The following is a 23,174-nucleotide window of genomic DNA, read 5'->3' as shown; positions in this document are numbered from 1 at the left end:
TTATTAAATATATATACTAGCTATATTACTATATATCTTATTATTTATAGTTGTCCAATTAAGCCTTGATATAATACATCGATCATGAACATCAACTCTTTCTTTTGATTAGATAAAATTAAGTGTTGATGATGGTCATCTGCCCAAAAATAGTTGCAAATGTGTATTGAGTTGGAAATATAAATAGATCAACCTATAGTAATGGTTTAATAAGTCCTAGAAAGTAAAGGGTGTGCTTTAAACTGACGCATCTATGTTTGAGACTTTTATTTTGTAGTAAGAAAGGAAGAAGTTCTTGTACTAACCTAGTTGAGTAACTAAATACATGGAACAGCTCCAATTGCTGGTAAATAGTTTGAATGAGAGCATCTCCTTATCACATTTATAAGAACTATAGGTTTAACTGACTGCTAGCTCCTGATAACGCTTAAATTTAAATATGATCCACAGCTTCTGGTTTAGGCCAAAAGGCTATTTCAATAGATCGGTTAAGGATCTTGTCTAGTGGTTCCAAATCTGAAACACCTTTACTAAATATTATGGTTGGCTAAATTTTCTAACATGATGGGAACATTTTTGTGCGATTATTGTCGAAAACAAAGAGCCAATTTTGTAAATGGAAACAAAAAAATAACAGGTTTTGTGAGTTAAAATTGGAAAAAAATGCAGTCAAAAAAAAAAGTTTTTATCAAAAAAAGTTTTTAATTAAGGCAATTTTGCTTTGTTTTTTTTTCAGATTTTTTTGCTTTTAGTTCATTTTGTTTTAATTTTTTTTCTCATATTTTTTTTTCTTCTTTTTAAACTTTTAATGTTTTATTTTTACAGCTTTATATTTTAGACTTTTATTTTCTCAAATATTTTGTACAGACTTAATATTTTTAATTTTCTGTATATTTTTGTTTAAATTATGTTTCACAGATCTCATTATCTTACTTCACTCTGGACGTGCACATTGACCAATATGATGTTGTTACTAACATCCATGCAGACCAATAGAAATGCCTCTCTACTCATCACTACAGAAGAAAGCCCGCCCCCAGAAGTAAAGAGAATGGGATCTGTGAAACACAACTTCAAAAGAATGCAATTCGTAAAACTCATCTATTTATTAACATATTCTAGATTAAATGATCTAGAGCTGATAACATTCATTCTCTGTCTGCTAAAACAGAGTAATTTTCTTTTAATTGAGTACCAAATTTGGAGCATTGATGGCCTACTAACTTTGGCACTATTAGTTAACTTTGCGAATGGCCATTCCATGATGGCTGAAAAAATCAATAATCATTACTCTTTTTCCTCAAAGTACTAGTGCTGCTCTCTTGACCTTGTTGCTCTATCTTCCATATAAACTGCTGATAACTAATTTTTTTCTTTAGCTGAAACATTTGGTATAATCCCTCACAGTTCACATCTAAAGTGAAATAAGAAAGCAAAGAAATTGTTTTCTTGTTTTTCTTATGATTTTACTCAAGTCAGTGTGTTCCAGTGCAAATACAAGTCACTCAATAGCAGTAATGGTCACCCCCCCACAAACAATATTAGTAAACAGTATTTTCAGCTTATTTGTGCTCACATTTCATCCAAGAGCTTAGCATCATTTCACCTGTAGATCAAACATATATGGATGGTGCTTCAGACATTATCTATTTTTTCACAGTTCTGAAAGGGGAGGGGGTCAGGGTTAGTTTCAGACATGAGTAAGAATTCATTCATCTGCTTCATTTAGACACAAAAGAAACATTACAACTGAAAAATAGGAACTGTTTCAGCTCTCTTTTATAACATTTGTGTTGCATGTCATAAATAAATAATTAAATAAATAAACAATAAAATAAAAATTGAAGTGTATACAAAAATAAATAATAAACCCACGCTTCCCTTTTTTTAAAACTTAAATGCATCGGTGCTTTTAGTATTTTTAAATCCAGTGTTTTATTTAAACTGAACAAAAGTGAAATAGATGTTCATGAGATGCCCCATAAAATGACTGGATTCTTTACAAGTTAACACCACTTAAACAAGAGAAACTGTGTTGTGATAAGTGCTCACTGAGCAGCTACATTTCTTGGCAAAGACACTGTAAAAAATAACATTTTTTTATTTTATATCCAATAAATTCAAACTGAATTATTTCTTATGGTTTAAAAAAAATCAAAGAGCTCTTCAGCTACTCTCCCTTAAAAATGATTCAGAGGTTGTCAAGCCCCAGGTAATAGACAATAAAAAAAACTTAAATTAAGAAAGTGCAGCTTAAAATCAAACGACACTGCTCTGTGCAAAGGCTGAAAATTCCGGAAACATTCAGATAAAGCAATTGTGTAAAAATCAAGGCAGACAGGATAAAAAAATAAGACACCAAATAAATAAAAAACAACATTAAGATGATAAAAAAAAACTCCCATACATCATCTGGGACCTATGTGGGTGTCCCCCCCCCAGCCAAAAAACTAAACATTTCCTTTTGTCTCCTTCCAACAATTATAACTTCCATAGTAATTTCTCAATTTCTCAAAGGATCATTAATAAATAAAAAAGTAAAAATTACAACTGAGGAGATTTTCTGTGGTTTCTGTAGTTGCAAACTTGGAAAAACATTGGAAAAACAAGCAGACTCATATCAAACAGCAGCAGTTCTGTCTGTGGTTTATGAAGGGAACAGTGAGGAAGGGAACTTGGTGCAAAACAGGAACCCATCCGCTGCCAGAGCACGAGTGGGAAACAGATGGAGCCGAGAGGCTCAAGTAGAGTTACTGTTTACTTTCTGGCCATAAAAAATGTTTTACATTCATGAGAATTTTTAAAAGTGCACTTTAATGCACAATCCAAACGCAAGCTGGAGATAGGTGTGTAAAGCTTTGTGATAACATCAGAGATTTTCTGAAGAAAATAACAAGAATCTAGAGCTGATGAAGGTAATAGGAAGGGGTTCTGAATTAATATCTTTCTTTAAAGCCAGACCTGGCTCAGATCTTTTTTTTTTTTAATGCAGATTTGGGTTACTATTTAGAAAAAATAATGAATAGAAGAAAGAAAAGACGTCATTGAAATTTTGTTCCAATGATGTAGATTGGAGAATGTGTACCATTTTAATTAAAACTAACATAGATTGGTGAGAGTTTTACAGCTAACAGCAGGTCCACCCTGTTCATGTGTTGGACTGAGTCAGGACCAGAACTCTGGATTATAAGGTGAGTCTTTGGGAAGGCTGCTGTCTGGTCTGCAAAGGGGGACTGTTCCATCCCGACTCTGACCCTCATCCCACTTATCCAACAGGTTTGCATTCCTGCTGGGAGTGAAGGGAGTTGGAGCCTCCATTGGAGTTGGCAGATCTGTGGAGTCTCTACCAAACTCTACAGTGGGCGGTGTCTCTGTACTGGAGGTGTAAGCGGGGGACTCGCCACTGCCCAGGGTGTGTCCATTGCCCCTAAGCCGAGAGTCTCCCCAGAACACATCGCACCGTGGCCGTGGTGAAGGGCGAGGCCGGGCCACAAAGTCCAAGGTTTTAGGGCGTTCTGGAGCACAGCGACGGCGAGGGGTGGGGGGGAATACCACGTTGGGGTCAGGAAGCCGCGGAACCTCTTGATTTTCTTCTTTTAAACCCCTGAAGCCACCTGCTACAAATAAACAGGAAAAAGAAGCTGAGAATAATTACTGACCATGTATAAGGAAATCTGATTTTGAGAAATATCTCGTGACTTTATTACCTGCTTCAGCTTCAACATTATAAATGTGAAAAAGTAAACTTTTTATTGATGAAATGATATATTTTAGTATATTTCCAGTTCAGAAAAACAATAAAATCAGGATATGAAGCCTTTACCTGTGTTCTCTAAAGCTTTCTTCTCTGGCAAAGTCTCCAGTGAGCTGGGAGGACCGTTCTTCTTGATGGCTCCATCTGATGGGGTTCTACGGAGGCCCCGAGAGGAAGGTGGGATACAGGGGACATGTGTGGGTGTTAGCGACTGGCGGGGGTTCCGCTTGAAGCTCTCCACGTGAATGTTGACCAGTGAATTCACTGGAGTCTGGACCGTCTTGCGCTGTGAGACCGGAGGAGGCACAGGAGGCCGGGATGATCCCGACGAAGGACGGCAGATCAACAGTTCGTCGCTGTCAGAGCGCAGCAATGAATGGGTGGAGTTAGAGTCAGAAATAGACGATAAGGACAGGAGCGTATATGAGGATGGTAAACCTCGTTCAGGTAAGGAGGGGGCCAAAGTCTTCAAAGGACTTTCCCTCTGGAACAGTCTGCGAGTCGGAGAGCTAGTGCTACGCCTTTGGCCAGCTGTTCTGTGGAAGAAACCCTCCCATCTGGATTTGATGCTCTCCTCAGGCTGGGCAAAAGTTAGCAGGTTGCATCCCAGTCCAACAGCTGCCAACAGAGCTCCACATCCAAGCAGGACCAGCTCAGAACGCCGACCTCCTACTGGACTCTTTCTGCATGGCGGGGTGCTGGGGGCCTGGCTGCGGAGGCAGTACTCATCCCCCTCAGTTTCGATGGAAGACGCTCCGTGGGTGTCTTTTTGGAAGGGAATGCAGAGGTAGGACTGACCAGGAGCTGCACCCGGCTCCGTAGTGAAGCAGCAGTCTTCATTTTCTGAAAAACAGCATCACAAAGGCATTGATATCCCTTAAACTGTGAAAAATCAAACATGTAACATTACATGTTGGGATTTTATGAGATTGTCCAACATTGCATATTACAGTACATTATTCAGGAGCACAGAAGAAAAAAAAACATGTTTTTCAACAGTTTTTTCTAAAAGAAATTTGAAACATGATGTACATGTATTCACCGCTGCACTCTTGATTCAGAGTATTTTAGTAAGTTATTATTGGTAACCAATAAACTAAATAACCAGCGTAGTTGGAAAATCAACATCTGGCATAATTGAACCCGCCCCCCCACTTTCTACTCTACTATATTTCAAGGAAGCTTGTCATTACTCGTTCCTTTTGGCCCAGCTTAGCTGTGTACTCCTCTGTTCCTATATTTCTTTCTTGAATTGGCCACACTATGCTATATTCAAACATCTGCCCTAATCACCATATAGTGATTACACCATTTTAAATGAGTGTCCGAATGTCTAGAGGATGAAACAGTAGTGGACTTAAAATCTCCTACGATCCACCTTGAAAAATAGTGATCATCCATGGTCACTAGATGAGCAGATATATCCTGGAATGCTTTGCAAGAGCTCTCCTCGCAAAGCATAATAGGATTTGTTGTCACAGCGGCTTGCTGTCTGTAGTGTGAGCGGCCACTACTTAGTGGCCGGTTAGTGATTGAGGGATTTAGGGGTTAGGGTCGATGTTTGCACACAGCCAAAGTTCAAAGTACATCCTTAAGAATAGGTATTCTGGATGTTTTAGTTGTCCGTCTCTCTTTTTTAACACACTTGGGCCAAATGGTAACTCATTAGCAGCCATATGCAGAACTTTGACATGCTAAGGAGGAAGTAGCTACCTCCAGGAAGAAGAACTAAAACATGTAAGATAGCAGCCCTTGAGGACTGAATTTGGGCACCACTCTTTTACAGATCTGCAAGAATCAGGGCAGATATAATTGTTAGCTGTGGCGTTAGTTGTTGCAATGTGGCCAAGTTCAGTAAGATGAGTTCTCAAAGCAAAGCTGTAGTTTCTTTATGGTAATAGATTCAATCGTAAACCTTTATTCCATAGTCAAAGTGTGAGGAGAATAAAGACTCTCCTGTTTTCTTTTTGGTGTGTTTTTAAATAAAAATAATAATCAAATAATTTGTCCTTATTTTTTTTGCCATTTTTATGTTGAACTTTTTTACAGATGGTGTACAATTGGTAGCCGAGTGGCTACCCATCAACACATCAGGAGGTTGTGTAAAATTACTCTAGAAATGTGCTGATATTAAAACATTGTATCTTCTGAATACTAAGTACTTTAACTTGACTAAGATTATTTACTGAGCAACGTTTACATGTAGTTGAGTTCATGAGTTCAATACTTTTACTCAACTACTAGTGCTGAGTACTAACTAACTCTAGTTCAAACCAATGCAATATTTCTTATGTGTGCTCACTTTGGCCCATAAAGCTGATTTCGACAGTTTTGAGTTTTCTGGTGAAGACATATTTTTAAGCTTTTAAATATTTTATTGTAGTATATCAAGATCACTATTATGTGTCCCTTTCTGTTAGTCTATCACAAAGTCTCAAAAGCAAACAAACAGGAAATATGGTTATAATGTTACAAAAAAATACATGAATACTTTCACAGAGTGTAAGTATTTGGGCAGGATATATATTTCATATGATTTTGAATCCCCCAAAAATAGACTGTGATTTGATCCACCATAAAAACCACACTTGATTGTTATGTTAACTTAAAATTAAACTTTTTTTTAAACTGCAATTTTTTCTTCCTAGTTAAGTAGTTGTTAATAATGTGTGTTAATAATGGCAAAAGTGTAATTTCTGAAGTGAAAAAAACCCCATCTAAAATGGTCGAGCTCACCTGTCTCCAGTAGGCTTGGTACTCCAGGCACTGCTGGACTGTGCCTTGGGGATCTGCGGAGGTTCGGAGCACTGCAGGACCGCTGCCTGCTGCCCTCATGGGGAGGTTTCACACTGTGAAGAATGAGGAAATCTTTTTTTTTCACAGCTTTTTTTTTATTTCATCATTATAACTCAGCCATTGGGTTATTAAATAAAACACACATTTTATATTTCCACACAGACCATATTAAACTGACTTAAAAATCTCTCACCATGCATCTGCACTGTGCTCCCTGTATATTCCATTCCCACGGGAACGACCCTTCTTCCTTGACCCCTTTCTCTCGATCTCTGTGCGGTCCTTTCCTGGAGTAACTGAAACATGGATCTTTTCTAAATATATGTTCAGAGATCAATAAATAGCCAAATAAAACTGTGAGTCAAGAAAAAAACAAAACAAAATATGCTTAAAAAATGAGACTTTTGCCTACGCTGGATGGCTCGAAGGCGAGGCAGCATGAGTGGGCTGGTTGGCGGGCTGGAACCACTGCTGAGGAGATTCCTCCGATGATCATGGGATGGAGATGCCAACACTGTGATTTTGTGCTGAAAATCTATAAGGTAATCATTGGAAAAAAACCTTAACTGGTTGCCAGAATATGAATGTGAAGAAAGGTGAAAAGTTCAAGCAGTATGAATTCTTTTAAAGACACTAAAACTGTGTAATCAAGTCTAAACACTTCTGTATTAGCAACATTCCAAATATCACTTTTAGCTTTTGTATAAGAAATAGTGCATTAATTAAAGAGTGTGTTTAATTAATGCACTATGCACATCTACCTAAAAATACAATCTCCATAGCACAACATAGCAGTAGCATTATTATGCTGTGGGGAAACTTCTCGTTTGGTAAAACCCAATTTAAAACACACTGAAGTTAGTAGATGAAACATGAAAAAACTTATAATCCACTTCTATTTCATGTAATCCTTTTAAAAAAACAACAGCTATTTTTGCAGGTGTTTGTTTTTATTTTTTTATTTTATTTTTTTCGCTTCCTTTGTACATTGGTGGTTGACAGCCGTTCATACCTGAGGGTAGGCTGATCCTGTTCCCATCTTTAAGTTTAAGGCGGTTGCGGCGGAATTTGCCCTGCCTGCTCTCCACATGTGGCTTCTCCTGGTAGAGCTGATGGATGATGATGTTTAGCTCCCGCTCGACAATGTGAATCTCCCTTTCCGCGAGCTCCTGCTCACGTTTCCTTAATGCCTCCTCTTGGCACTTCTGCTGCAGGGCGGCTTGAGTCAGCTCTTCCTCCCACGATCGGAGCTCCTGATAGATGCCAGACGAGGAGGGAATTAAAAATATGTTAATTATATTAATCACACCAGGATTAGAGATATAGTCAGTTTATCAGCTATGGATTTTATTTGTGAAAACTTTATCATATCAAAATCCAAGAGCCTGCTCTATTAGGTCCCACAAGGCTCTGCCCTGGGACCTATTCTTATTTCTAATATATTTCACCGCTGGGCAAAATAATCAGGCAGACCTTTAAATTGTTTTATGTCTATGCTGATGATATGTAGCTGTACTGATTTGAAAAGTCTGATTTGAAAGTCACCTACAAGTTCACCTGCACCTACATGCAGGTGAACTTTGATTAGACAGATAACCTAGTTATTAGATATACTCAGAACAAACAAATGAAACCTAACAATATGTCGCTGGACTAATCTATCGAACCTAACACCAAAGTTCTTTTTTCATTTGATTATGCATGTCATTGTATATTCATATTTGTGGATCCAATAGAAACAGATGATCATAAAGGCTTTTCAGTTATTATATACATATGTATTCAGTTTTTATATAAGATGGACCTTGTTGGTACATAATGCTGCTGCATTACTAACCACCACACAAGACTTCTCAAGTATTAATCACTTTCTATTGGCTATTGGCTTCTTTCCAAAGCTTTTATTGATTCCAAAAACATATTTTAAAATTAGAGGGGACTAATTTCTTAAGGGCTGAAACCTCTGGATTGTTGAAAGCCTTGCCTCCATCATCTTGATTCCTTTGATTCTTTAAATAAACATCTGGAGACTCATTTATTCAAATTGGCTTTTAACTATTGTTGAGCTGCATGATGTTTTATTTCTAGTTTTTTTCCCTTTTATGTCAAATCGACAGTGTTTTGACCTGTTTTTAGTTTGACCCACTATGTTTTCTGATCTGTTACAATGCTATATGAATAGAATTTTAGAAATGGCATAGACGATTTTTTTTATTTTTTTTTTAAATCTATCTCTACAATCTTCACCTTCTCCTTGGTCCGAAGCTGATCGAACATTTCCTGTATCTCCAATTTCCAGTCATTCTGCAGGGAATGGAAGGACTCTGCAGGCATTTCAAAAAAGCCAGATTCTTCAATAGCAGTGAGCTGGTCCAGAATAGTTGTGAACAGTGGCCGCGAGTGAGGATCTGGACTCCAGCAGTCTGGGGCAAAAAGATAGACAAAAAGAACAATTTAGGGTACCGTATACAGGATTAATAAGTCAACAGTTGGTGAAACAAAGTATTCTTATTGCTTTATTTCATGCTTTAAAAATGCACTACAGGGGCCACTACTGGATAAAGTTAGAAAGTATTTTTTTTTCTCCACTTACTCTCCATTATACGTGCAAAAGGCTCAGGGCAAGTGGAGGGAATGGGCAAAGCTAGTTTGTTCATTGCCACTCCATAGGCTACAGCAAGAGCATCAATACTTCGAAAAGGAACCTCTCCGGTCAGCAGCTCCCATAACAGCACGCCATAACTGAAATCAAAGGAGAAGAAAAAAAATAGGCAATCAGTACACCTACACATGCACAGATAATTTTTTAATGCTATGAAAATTGTAGTTATATAATATGTTGCTGGTGGAAAAGGCTTTAATAAGTATATCTGGTATTCTAATAGTATCGATCCAATAAATGTCAAAATAGGATCGGATGGGCAATATTCTGCACCCTACTCCTGTTAATACCAAAGGTCAGGATTAAATAGGTTAAGATCTGAGAACATACAAAGCAGTGCATTTTCTTTACAGTTAAAATAACTTACTATCACATCAAACATATTTGCAAGAAACGAAAAATCAGCACGTATTGAGTCAAAAACATGAACGCCCTGCTAATAAAACATATTTAAATGCTCTCAATTATTAATAGTGGTACATTTCACACATAGAAAATTGGGTGACCATTTAGTAGAAGAGTTACAGTAGAAGTATTAGCAAACCTACACCCAAACCTATTTGATGTAAGCTATAAGACTTGAAACAGATTAAAATAGGTTATTTAAAACAAAAAGAAGAAAAATAAAAAACATCCATCACATTAAACTTTGACCAAGAAATATTTATCTTTTAAGTCTTGATATAAAAAGCAAAGATGCATAAGAATAAGAACAGAACAATCACTGGAACCCCCTACCATTTAATATCCATTGGTCTCATGCCCTACAAGCACACTTTCCCCAGCAATAAACATGGTGGTGGCTGCATCATGCTGGAGGATTACTCTGTTTTTAGGTAATCTATTTGAACTTCTAATTTAGTAGTTATCCATTTGTTATTTTTATAAAGATTTAGACAACACTTGGTCAGAGTAAGAGGTGTGATCACATTAGTAGTTATACAACAACATCAGCAGGACTGTACCTAAAAACATTAAAGATATATTTGTAGTTGCAAGTGTTGGGGGAAAAAAAGTCATTTGTGAGAGGTTACTCTTTAGACAGATGGAAGCTGCACTTAAAAGGATACAGTAGATAATAGGTGCACTGACTAAAGGAATGGCCTATTACAGTTTATTCTCTTATAAACAAAATCTAATAATCTTATCACAACCCTTCTCTAAATGCTTGCATCATAAGGTATAAAATACACATTTACCTTTTGTTTGAGTCAAATTAGAAACTGTAAATTTTAGGGTATTAAAAGAGTGGTCCATGAACTATTAGGCCACATTCATACTGCTGGTCTAAATTCTGAATTCAGATTTTTTTTTTAAATCTGATTTATTTACATAGTCATTTACATTTCTAAATATATGGAACCTGTATGTGATCTCCTGTGTTAACTGCTTTCACACAACTGAGGTTTCCTGCATGCACAATAGAGGACACAATGTCACAAGCGAGCGTGCTCTGTGATTACTGAAGTATACATCGATGGAATTGCTGGAGCACATCTTGCAATCTTTCATTTCTCTCCCATCCTCAGCCAGTGCATTAACAAAAAAATCAAAGGTTGAAAATACAACTGCTTTCCTTGTGATTGTCCACCGTGGTTGTTGTTTTTCTTCCCGCATCTGCATAGCAGGAAGCTGAATATTGACCTTTTTTGAGTATTAATGGCATACAAATCAGATGAATGTGACCTGGCCATTCAGAGCAGGTCGCCTTTGAAAAAATCAAATATGTATCTGAATTAGGACCACAAAACCAAGTGGCTTGGTCGCATTTGAAACGATCGGTTTAACCACAAAAATGTAAAAATATGTAAAATTTATAATGTTTGTCTTTTCAACCTTCGCAAATGTGAGAATTTATTTTTAACTAAAATAATACATTTTATTTGTCTCATTAGAATATTGCATTTTTTTTAAATATATGTTTATTAGAAAATTGCATGTTTTTGATACCTCTGGTATAAAAGGGCTTTAGAATAGTAAGGCTAAAGTAGAAAAGTGTACTGTGTATACATGTGTAATAAGGTCAAATGTAATTTTAGAAGTGTGAATTCAAAATATAATTTCAGGGATTCTTTTTTCAGTGTTTACTGTTCATTCTTAAAAGCTCTCTGCAGCTTGTTTCTCTGCAGAGCTGCCCCTTCCTCCGCCCACCTCCACACGTCGCTACCCTTGGAGAACGTGGATGAGCGGATGACCTCAGGAGCCATCCAGGCGTAGGTCCCAGCCGCGCTCATCTTGGTGGTGCGGTGCCACTCCCGAGCCAACCCAAAGTCGGTTATCTTCAGAGTCTTGTTGCTGAGGTCCTCCATATCCACCCTCTCAAGGATCAGGACTGAGGCAACAATGAAGCAATGTAGGGGTGGGGGTTTGAGTTGGAGAAATGGGGTGAGGTTGGAGGTTGTGGGAAGGAGGGGATGCGTGCAGATTGGTGGAAGGGGAGGCAGATAAGGTGGAAGGTTTCAGGCGATGACCAATCAGATTTTCAGATGTTGGGAGAGGGGGCGGCATGAGTCCCATGATTCAGCACAATGCAAGTGGAAACGCAAAAGAAAAAAGAGGGGCAAACAAAAAGGGTGTGGTTGGTGGGAGGCCAGGATGAAAGGATTAGAAGAATAAAAGAAGAGAAGAGAAGAAGAAAGAGTAAAAAACAAGCAACTATAAGCTAAAACAACAAAGCAGTCAATGCAGAGATGAAAACCATCCCCTTGATCAATGCTAATATATTCAGCTCTGGCTTTTACAGCCTGAACTCTCACACAAAACGGCAATTGTACAGTTTGCTGTATAGGCAGTGGAAAGCAACCCCCTATTCCTGGTGTGATCAGCTAAAGCATGGCTCCTTCTAAACACATGCTTGCAGGTCTCTTCTTGGATGAAAAAAGCCAGGCCATTTGCTCTGGCTGCCCCAAATGGAGACTGGAGCATGAGGGCATCAAGCACCTCTTCATCTAGTGATCATGTGGCTGTGATGCTGTATTTGGGGTTTTCTGGGTTGTTGTATTTAAGCCTCACGTTTAAATGTTTTGATCTTGTTTAATCCGATATTGGGATCTCTACTTTTGGAGATTTATCAGTGTATTTTACTAAACAATCTAGAAACTTAAATGTTTGGTTAATTGGTTTTTTAAACTGCCCTTAGGCATGAGTGAGTGTTTGTGGACTGTGTGTTTCTGTGTCACTGTGTGTATGCTTGGCAGCCTTTCCTGCATTGTTCCAACACATGAACTAAGATAGATGGATAGATAGATAGAAAAAGAATAAAGGTATGGACAGAAAGAAAGACAGACAGACAGAGAAGCGGGAGCTCTCGGGGTATACCCTGCCTCTTGCCTGTTGAGGGTTCATAACAAACTCATTCTCCAATGGTTCATATGAGAGATTTAGGAGAAAATGCTGCATTTACCTTTTTTCTCCTATCTATAATTTTTTCTCAGGCACAAACATATTTTACGAATGCTCCAGACTTGATGTAGGAGTGCACCAGAGTGTCATCCATACCTATTTTTTCACTAAATTACTACATTTATTGTACTTGTCATGGGTTTTTTCATTCGTTTTATTTCCATTTTATGTTTATCTAGTTGTTTTGGTTGTATTCTTTTAGTTCTTATGTATTTCTTGTTTACCCTCTGTTGCCCCCTTGTGTCAGTCTCCTTCGCCTAGCTCCCCTTCTAGATGCCTCCATCCAGACCTGCTTCTTGAGAGCTTATTAGCCCAGTCTTTGTTCTCTCTCTCATATATACTCTCCCTGTGGAGTTCCTCAGTGCTGGTTTCTCATTTATTCTTGATCCTCATGTGTGTTTTCCCTGACGTCTTCTGGTTTTTGGTTTTCTGTATTTTGTTATTTTGGGATTTTTGTGTCAGTTGTCAGCTCTTTGAATGATTACATCAGCTTCAGTATCTGCATTTGGGTCCTCCAAAATCTCCACTCAACCTGACAGGACTTAAAGGAATTTTTTATTTTATTAGGCTACATTATTGTGTATTATGCAACTCTGTATTTTTTAAATGACATTTTTATTCATTGATGAACCTCCTGCCACTAAAGGATGGCACTGCTGTTATTGGTGAGACGTATCATGTTCACTTCCTGTTTTTACTGCTTAGCTGCATGGCTGCTCAGGGTATCTTTTTTTCCTGTGATATCTCTGTATCTAAGTAATTCTAACTGCCCTCTCCTCTCTCCTGCTCTCTATGTCAGATATTCAGTTATTCCTCTGCCTCCTTTAGGGATAATGGTATGTGTAATAAGTGTAGAATTTTTTTTTTTTTAGCTTTGGAGGCGGGGATGTCAGAGTTAGAATCCAGGCTTCAGGCTGTTGAACATCCAGGGGTTAAAGTAGGCCCCCCACGTAGTTGTCCTTCAAAAGTGCTTGAGCAGCCAGGTATTGGGTAAAGGTAAGCAGAAAGCAAAGTCGTGGATCTCTGCCCACAGGTCACCACCAACCCATCCACGTTTCTAATCGATTTTCCCCGCTCAGTGATGCACCCACTGAGAAGCCAACTCTGGTAATTGGCAGCTCTATAGTCAGAAATGTGGCATTAGAGACACCAGGGACCATAATCAAATGTTTGCCGGGGACCAGAATGGGCTACATCAAATCCTACCTGAAACTTCTGGCTAACGATAAGGTTAACTACAGTGAGATTTTAATTCTAGCTGGATGTAATGACACCTGGTTATGCCGATCGGAGGTCACTATAATTAGTGTTGCTTCACTGTGTAAGTTTGCCAAAACAATGTTGGACTCCGTAATTTTCTCTGGTCACCTCCCTGATCTGACCAGTGATGACATGTTTAGCTGCATGTCGTTATTTAACTGCTGGTTGTCTAGGTCAGGCATCCCCAACCCTGGTCCTCAAGGCCCGCTGTCCTGCAATTTTTAGAGGTTTCCCTGCTTTAGCACAGCTGATTATAGTGATTTCAGTTGACCAAACGCCTGTTAATCAGCTTTCAATTAAAATCAGCTGTGCTGGAGCAAGGAAACCTCTAAAACCTGCAGGACAGTGGGCCTTGAGGACCGAGGTTGGGGATGCCTGTTCTAGGTGGTGTCTTTAAAAACAACATGGGCCACATTAATAATTGACAATCCTTTTGGGGAAAGCCTGATCTGATTCGGAGAGACAGCATCCATCCCACTTTGGATGGTGCAGCTCTTCTTTCTAGAAACCTGGTCAGATTTATTGGTCCTCCAAAACCCTGACAACCCAGGGTGCAGACCACGAAGCAGAGTCATATTTAGCTCTGCAGCTTCTCTACTGTTGCCCACTCATTACTCTATCCAGGTAGTCTTGCTCACGACCAAAATCTAATAAATTAGAAAAGATTCCCAAAGGAGTAAATCATGATAATCTAATAAAAATAAAAATATCTGAGATTGGGGAAAAAGTTAAAACGATTAAATTTGGGTTTATTTAATTTAACATAAGATATTTCTTCAAGAAGTCTGCTAGTTAATGACTTGATTTGTGATAATTACATTGATTTATGTTGCCTTACAGAAACTTGGCTGCAGCAAGAGGATTATGTGAGCATAAATGAGGCAACTCCTTATAGTTAAATTTTCACATACCCAGAAATTCTGGGCAAGGAGGAGGAGTAGCAACAATCTTTCAGTCTGACTTACTGATTATTACTCCAAAGGCAGTTCATTTGTAAAGCTCTTTTGAACATTTAACCCTTAGTTTCCCTCATCCAAATTGCAAAGCAAGAAAACCTCTTCTTTTTGTAACTTTTTATCGTCCACCAGGTCCTTACTCTGAAATTTTAGATGAGTTTTCAGAGTTCTTATGTGATTTGCTGTTAAATACTGACAGGATAATCATAGTGGGAGATTTTAACACCCATGCTGACATTGAAGGTGATAGCTTAAATGCAACTTTTAATGGTATCTTAGATGTCACTGACTTTGTTCAAAATGATATTAGTCCAACACATTCTCATCTTCATACTTTGGACCTTGTGCTAACATATGGCATAGAATGGGAAGGAATAACAGTATTTCCTCACAACACTGTCCTCTCTGAATACTTTTTATATAACCTTCAGGATTACTTTAACAGAGTTCTCCTCCCCCAAAAGAAGGTTTCACTTTAGCAGATCATTATCAGAGAGTGCAGTTATAAATTTCAAAGAATCTGCTTCACTTTCTCTCTCCTCTGTGTCACTGAGCAGTGCTGCAGAGGGCACAATTTTTGTTTATTCTCCTATAAAGGTGGATGAATTTGTTGATGGGGTTGCTAGTTCTCTGTGTACTGCTTTACACAAGGCAGCCCCTTTGAAAGAGAAAAACATGAAAAATAGGAAGCTGAACTCTGAAGCAAAATGCTAGGAAACTGGAGAGAAAATCGCGCTCCACATTCCTACGGGAATCTTACTTAGTCTGGAAAAATAGTTTACTTCTGTATAAGAGGACCTTTCGTAACGTAAGAGCAGCATATTTCTCCTCATTAATAGAGGAGAATAAGAATAATCCTAGATATCTTTTTAATACAGTTGCCAAACTCACCCAGAGCCATAGCTCTGTAGAACTGTCCATCCCACCTGTTCTTAGTATTAATGATTTTTCTTTTTTTTGGTTTTATGATTGTTAATAATAAGATTGATCTTATTAAAAATAAGATCATTAGCACTTCTCTAACTATGATCAGTTTATCTCTGGAAGCTGATGCAGCATCTGAGCTAGCCATAGAATCTGAACTGGGTTTAAACTGCTTTGATCCAGTTGAACTTTCAGAGTTAGGAAAACTATTGTTTTCATCATCAAATTGTATGTTAGATCCAGTTCCAACCAGGTTATTTAAGGAAGTATTCCCTTTGATCTTGTCCTCCATTTTAGATGTGGTCCTTGTTACAGTGATATGTACCAAAGGCGTTTAAAGTTGCTGTAATTAAACCTTTACTTAAGAAACTGTCTTTTGACCCAGATGACTTGGTCAATTATAGACCTATATCCAGTCTTCCATTCTTATCTAAAATTCTTGAGAAAGTAGTTGCCAAACAAGTGTGCAACCACTTAAACCATAATGAACGTTTTGAAGAGTTTCAGTCTGGCTTTAGAGCTCATCATGGCACTGAAACAGTTGTGGTGAATGTCACTAATGATATCCTCACGGCCTCAGAAAATTGACTTATATCTGTAGTTGTCCTGTTAGATCTCAGTACTGCATTTGATAAAGTTGATTATACTATTCTTTTAGAAAGCCTTAAATATTTTGTAGGTATTAAAGTAACAGTCTTAGAATGGTTAAACGTATCTTTCTGATCGATTTCAGTTTGTTCACATTAATGACAAATCTTTGTGATGCTCACAGGTTTCCTGTGGAGAACTACAGGGATCAGTGCTAGAACCAATTCTCTTTACTATATATATATATATGCTCCCAACTGGTAAAATTATTAGACAGCATGGGATTAATTTCCACTGTTATGCTGATGATACTCAGCTATATCTGTCTATAAATCCAGTTTAAGCTAACCCGTTACATAGATTATTGGCATGTCTTTAAGATATAAAAACCTGAATTACTCTTAACTTTCTGCTCTTGAATTCAGACAAAACAGAAGCTTTTGGCTTCATGTTAAATCTAAAATACAATTGAAAATCCTCCTTCTCACATATAAAGCCTTAAATGACCAAGCTCCATCATATCAGAGATCTGATTGTTCCTTATGTTCCTAACAGAGCACTTCGCTCTCAATCTGCAGGTTTACTAGTGGTTCCTAGAATTTCTAAAAGTAAATGGGGGGCAGATCTGTTAGTTATCAGGCTCCTCTCCTGTGGAACCAACTACCAGTTTTAGTCCGTGAGGCAGACACCCTGTCTACTTTTAAGGGTTGGCTTAAAACTTTCCTTTTTGATAAAACTTATAGTTAGAGTGACTAAGGTTATCCTGAGCTATCTCTATAGTTATGCTGCTATAGGCTTAGACTTCTGGAGGACATAGGGACCCCTATTTCATCATTCTGCTTCATTCTATCTCTATTCTCCGACTGCAGAATCTGTTAGTTTAATCTTTAACGTCATGCTCTCTCTGCTTTTTCTCATAATAGCTTTGCCTTGTCTGTTCCTGTTTGGCTGTGACACCAATTGGAGAGAAATATTAGCTGTGCTGCTTCCATCAACACCTTTATTTATAGATGTTGGAGATCAGCCTTTTTTTTTTTAAATGTAGTCCTGTTTCTCTGACTCAGACTGGCTGGATGTACTGTCTGGATGAGCTCGTCTGCCAGGCTGTGTGTTTCCTGGAATGGGGCCGTTTTTTTACAGTTTTCTTTTGTATCTCTGCTTCTTTCTGTATGACTGCCTCTATCTCCTTGAACCCCAGTCGGCCTTGGCAGATGGCCGCTCACACTGAGCCTGGTTCAGCTGGAGGTTTCTTCCTGTTAAAAGGGATTTTTTTCCTCTCCACTGTCACTACAAGCATGCTTAGTGTGAGGGATTGCATTCGAGTCAATGAGTCGATGCAATCAACTGGTGTGGTGAACTGTAAAGTGCCTTAAGGCGACGTGTTGTGAATTGGAGCTATATAAATAAAGTGAAATTAATTTAATTAAATTGAGCTACACCTGCAGCTGGCATGTTATTATCCAGGGAATACTGGTTTTATTTGTTGTCATTTAGTCACAAGAAATAACTTCTATGTAAGATCAAGCTACTATTAAAGTAATATCTTGAACAGACAATGGATAGAAAGTTCAGAAGAGTTCTAATGGTAAGGCACTAACTTCCCTCCATTGCAACTCCTCAGATTTTTATTACACAATATGTGGAATGACAGATGTGGTCTGGAGATAAACAGTACAGGTGTGTGTGTGTATTAAAAGAAAATTAAGCTGACTATTGTGATGTGTTGGTTGATGGCAAACTCATATCAAGCATTTACATTATCTGTTTCACTTCTTGCCTCCAACAGTAGTTTTCATTGACTGTCATGCTTTTGCTAGACATGCTTTGACACCATTTTCAAATCAAATATTTTTAAATTTTTACTTCTGTAACAGTACAACTACGTCATTTAAAGCTCTTGTGATTTATTCCACTGCTCGGTTTTTACTGGTTCTTTAATTCTGCTGCTCAGCTCTCAGTCAGCAGAACCTCAATCTCTTTTTAAGACTTTTCAAAGATTTAAGAAGAACTCATAGATCATAGAGCAGACTGACAGAAGCAATGCAAATGGCTAGTTTCTTAATCCAGTCAGCAGAATGAAGGGGGTTCATTACCTGAAAGTGTAACATTTCTTTAAGCTTGTTCAGCATGTATTTTTTATATCATTAAAATTATTCACCCATAAATTAATCTGTGGAATTAATGGCTTTAACATTTTAGTATGTATGGATTACCTGGCTTAATAGGTTGGATTACAAACAACTTTACATAAAATTGAGAGTAATTTAGACCCTAGAACAGCTGAACAAATTGAACTGATTCAACTAATACCCATTTAAGACACAGCTAAGAACTACATGCAGTTTCTAACTGGTTTTGCCAATATTCATTAAGTGAGTGAATCCAACTGGTTCAGGCCAGCTTGGAACATGTTTCTATTGATCATATAGGGGCCACAGAGGACCAACATGCTGCTTCCCATGAAGATAGGAAGAGGAATGGTGTTGTTGATTTTAATAGAATAATAAATTGACTAAAGAACAGAATTTAAAAAAGGGAAGGCAGTGATGACTGACAACCAACTGAATGCTTTAATAATGGAGAAAACTGGGGCAAGCAATAGGCAAAATGAGGAGAAACAGGTGAACATAATCTACTGATTAGATGATTGCTCTGGCTGAGGGAAAATGAAAACTGAGTCAAAAAGGGAGAAACACAGGGAGAACCAAACACAACCTATCCAATAAATAGGAAAGAATAACTAGGAAAGCAACAGCATGACTGGTAATGGGAAATCAACAGAAAAATGCATAATAAGCATAAACAACAAATATGGAAACCCCCAAATGTAAAAAAAATACCAGCATTTGGTAAACATATATAAAATGATAAAACAGAGAAAGTGATCAAAACCATGAACACAAAATAAAAACCATAACGTTAGAGCCAACATGACAGTCTGGGGCAGTCACCCTAATATTTAAATAAACCAAGGATCCCTCATGAGTTTTTTCCCAGGCCTGGTCCTAAAAAAGCATTTAGAACCTAAAAGTAATTCCTAAGGCATGGCAGACCTAAAAGGAAAAGGAAAACAATGAAAGAGGTAAGCCTGACCGCCTACTTCCATGAGGTCAGTAAGTTTTGGGGCTTTCCCCACAAAGGTCAGATTGACATTAAGGCAGAGTAACTTTGGAAGTGAAGCTGCTGAGGTGATCACCATAGAATCAACCAATTACAGCTAGGAGCCTTGTTTTACTCGTTGCATGAGCAACCAATGTGGAGGCTGGGGCAGGGCACTGGGTAAATCCTCAGTAATAGGCTTGAGACTTAGACAATCCAACTGGGCAAAATGCAAGATTACATCAACTCCACATGTAAGCATGCAACGCCTTTTTCCTGCTGATTTGAGTTCTGAGACACATACCTCATAAAACCATCCTCAAGCAAAACAATAATATTACAAGCATTATAGTGTCATTTTTTTAGATTTATATTGTACTTTCAAAGTACATTTTTAGAATTGTTTTACTTTCAAATGATGAGGATACAGACCAGAGAGAAAATGAAGATATAACTGCCTGATGCTTTATAGACGTTTCTTTAATAATTTATTCTATAATCATAAAAATACAGAGTAGTGTCTAAACAAAAAAAATTAATGGGTTATTTTCACTGTTCCCATGCATTTCTTCAAACATTTTAACAAAGAGACTTTAATGAAAGCACAAAATGATAGAATCTTACTGTTGCTGGACTTGAGGTCCCTGTGTATAATGGGGACGATAGCCTGGTCATGGAGGTAATGCATTCCTTGTGCAATCTGCACAGCCCAGTTTACCAACGTACAAGGGGGGATGCGTTTCCCAGCAAGAGCTCGGTTCAGAGGCCCTCCTCTAGCATACTCCATGATCAGGCACAGGTTGGGCTCCTGCAGGCATACCCCCAGAAGGCCCATGATGTTTGGATGATTGAGCATGGCAAAGAGCTTTGCTTCCTGTCGCACGCTCTCCAGAGTCTGCGCCGCATCCTCATCGGGGTCCCGTCGGGCTGCCTTCACGGCCACCTCAGAACCCCGCCACACCGCACGGTAGACTTTTCCAAAACCACCAACTCCGATGATCTCCTCAAGGGTGAGCTCCGAGAAATCGATCTCCAAGACTGCTTTGCAGAAAAGACAGATACAACACTGATTTATGTTGGGAAAACAAGTCAGTCATGAGCATCTGATATGCTAGCTTATCCCGAAAACTATCTAGAAACATACAATCTAGACCTGAAGAGGGAAGATTGAAAAAAAAAAAAACTATAGTTTTTAGAACAAATGAAATTCAATTTACACCTAAGCAGATTTAACACCATCAATTTACACCTAAGCAGATTGGTTGGTCAATTTAAAATTTCAGTAATGATCGATTTAGAATGACTCTATTTTGGCTAAAAAGAAAACAAACAAACAAAACAAAACAAAACAAAAAAAAAACTCAAAATGCATTGATAAAAAGTGACATGTAGAGAAAAGAGTAAAGCAATTTCAAAAAACATATGTTGCGGAAAAAAACTGAAACACAACCTTTCAAAACCAAAGAATGTATGTTAAAATTGTATTGATTAAATTAAGCCAATAATTGGTGCACAAGGCTAACCAGCAAGAGCCAAGGTCTAAAATTACATTTGTGTGGTATTGTAATTTACTTAGTGAAAATAAAGTAAAAATATATATAAATCATCGGTGCAAAAGGCAGCCGTGGATTTTATTTTTTTTCCAAAAGAAGAAAAACAAAAACGTGGGAAAAATGCATCCGTTTCAATATTTTGTGTTTTTAACATTTTAATTTTAACCATTAAAAGGTATAGCTGTTTACTCTAAGAATTTCAACCCTTCTCAAAATGTATTTTCCCCCTAACATTTAAATTTAAATGAGAAACAAATGGACTTTAACATTTATCATCTGTTCAACATTATCTTTAATGCATTTTTTTTTTTTTTTAACATTCAATACATTTTAGGTGTTGAATGAGCTGTGGTTGAAACTGCTTCTGTGTTGGAGCAACAGTTTACATCTTTGTCCAGAAAATCTTTGTCCAACTTAACCCACATTGTAATGCCAAAATCAAAATAGCAAGCTGAACTGATAAAGTCAATGCTAAAATGCAAAATATCTTAGCTATAAGTTTAAATCCCACAAATATAGAGATTTTCCAATTAGTTTATTATTTCAGAAACATTCAGTGGCTTAGTATAACTCAGCTCTAATATAGTTGTTTATTCTGACATACAGTAAATACAAACCAGACAAGCAAATGTTTTTGCTTTCATCAAAAACATCACTTAAATATCATTACACATGTATTTCAGCTTAGATTAAAGTACAAACTGTAATGAAAGCTTTTCTCTATATCAAGAGCTGATGCCGCCTTATAAGACTGACCTTGATGAATATTTCAGGTGTGTAAAAGTAGGCCACCTGTCTCCATGTGAATAATTGGCTGAGATAGAGTAATCCACCCAAACAGAATATGTTCATCTAGATCTAATTTATTTTGAAATGTTTATGCTGACTAGCATGTGAACGTGCCAATGAGTAAAAATTGCCTAAGCACCTTTAGTATATTTTTAACAAGCATGTGTTCCAAAATGTTCAAAAGACTGTTAGATTGCTAAAAATCTCAGAACTGATATAGGACTTCTGTTAGATTTAGAAAAACTGGGGATGGGATATCTGTCTGGTTATGATCAATCACAAATTATGAAAGTTTTTTTTTTTTTTTTTTTTTTTTGATGCTGTTCTACCTAATTAAAAACAGGAATTAGGTTATAAGAGTGAAATGCTTTGGTCTGCCATTGCACATGTATTGCAAAACCACCATGGCTATGCAAAACAATTACACTGTAAACCAACCGAATATTGCATGAAAAGAATGATCTCTTGGGTTTTCCAGGGGATGCTACTGAGGGGGGGTGCTTTGAATAATGGTCCTGAAGCTGAGGATGCTTACCCAGCCTGTTACTAGGCCAACCGGAGTGACACAGCACTCTCAGTGTTAGCTTCCTCCTCCTACTGCCAGATAATAAATAACAAAAAAACACTCTACCTATGATCTGTGTTTTAGATGCACAGTGGTTCACTTTCTGAATGATTGACATTAGGACACTCACGGTGCAGAGGAGGCACTGGGTGCTCCGAGCTGTCCCGCAGGCCTGCCTCTTCCTCTGTCCTGTTCCTTTTGCTGACATAATTGGAAGGAAAAATGCCAACCCGGTCTGCTATCATGCCGGTCCACCAGCCCTCGTCTCCCGACACCAAGGAGTCCTTGGACAGGACCTCCACCAGGTCTCCCCTGCGCAGGCTGAGCTCATCGTCCGCAGTGGCCTCATAGTCGAACACGGCTGTCCAGACGCCTGGCGGAGGCGCGGCGCGCTCCTCATCCTGCGCCGGCTCGCTTTCCGCTGTGCTGGACCAGCGAAAGACATCCGACTCTGCTTCTTCAGATAATGACGCCCTGGGACTCAAACTGTTCTCCAAAGCTGGTTTGAAGACATCCATGGACGCGATCCATAAGGGCGAATAGGACCACTGCAGTGCATCAACCTCTGAGCGCCCTGCGGCCGAACACTGACTGAGCTAAGTAGCACCTAATCTCATAGAAAAACACTGGAAATGACTAGAGCTCTATGCTGCTACTGCAGTATTGTCCCCATTGGAGCCCCTGCTGGACCCCATAAAGCGCATCTCTGCTGCAGCTTGATGGTTCCTCAGCCTCAATTCCGCATCCAATCATCGCTGGGACTTCCCGGACGCAGTGGTATTTTTGATCCAAACCAACTGTCCAACGTGTGAATATTCTCTGTCAT

The 23,174-nt window shown here is 38.2% G+C and overlaps 1 protein-coding gene across 2 annotated transcripts; it reads right to left on the bottom strand.

Annotated features, from left to right (window-relative positions):
* Positions 1 to 1,195: 1,195 nt before the first annotated feature.
* map3k9 (mitogen-activated protein kinase kinase kinase 9) lies at positions 1,196 to 23,155 on the bottom strand. Of its 2 annotated transcripts, none has more exons than XM_015390965.1 (11): positions 22,479 to 23,155; positions 20,066 to 20,479; positions 11,364 to 11,544; positions 9,144 to 9,292; positions 8,798 to 8,973; positions 7,563 to 7,803; positions 6,963 to 7,085; positions 6,744 to 6,846; positions 6,491 to 6,603; positions 3,824 to 4,597; positions 1,196 to 3,614 (listed from the first exon to the last, which is right to left on the bottom strand). In XM_015390965.1, exons 1-11 carry the CDS (start codon positions 22,864 to 22,866, stop codon positions 3,166 to 3,168), a joined length of 3,111 nt encoding a protein of 1,036 aa, XP_015246451.1. In that variant the 5' UTR covers positions 22,867 to 23,155; the 3' UTR covers positions 1,196 to 3,165. The 2 variants fall into 2 exon arrangements, with proteins under 2 accessions (XP_015246451.1, XP_015246443.1); XM_015390957.1 differs by having other exon boundaries at positions 1,197 to 3,617.
* Between the last annotated feature and the right edge of the window lie 19 nt (positions 23,156 to 23,174).

This window comes from Cyprinodon variegatus, unplaced genomic scaffold (genome assembly GCF_000732505.1).
Source record: "Cyprinodon variegatus isolate N-32 unplaced genomic scaffold, C_variegatus-1.0 Scaffold21, whole genome shotgun sequence".
Lineage (NCBI taxonomy): Eukaryota > Metazoa > Chordata > Actinopteri > Cyprinodontiformes > Cyprinodontidae > Cyprinodon > Cyprinodon variegatus.
This window is presented reverse-complemented; position numbering and strand designations above follow the sequence as displayed.

Excerpts from the sequence above, each read along its gene's own strand:
- map3k9 (XM_015390957.1), bottom strand. The coding sequence starts at position 22,866 with ATGGATGTCTTCAAACCAGCTTTGGAGAACAGTTTGAGTCCCAGGGCG. Across the intron at positions 8,974-9,143 it reads TTTTGCACGTATAATGGAGA|ACTGCTGGAGTCCAGATCCT; the intron begins GTAAGTGGAGAA and ends TTTTTGCCCCAG. Across the intron at positions 6,847-6,962 it reads TCGCCTTCGAGCCATCCAGC|TTACTCCAGGAAAGGACCGC; the intron begins GTAGGCAAAAGT and ends TCCATGTTTCAG.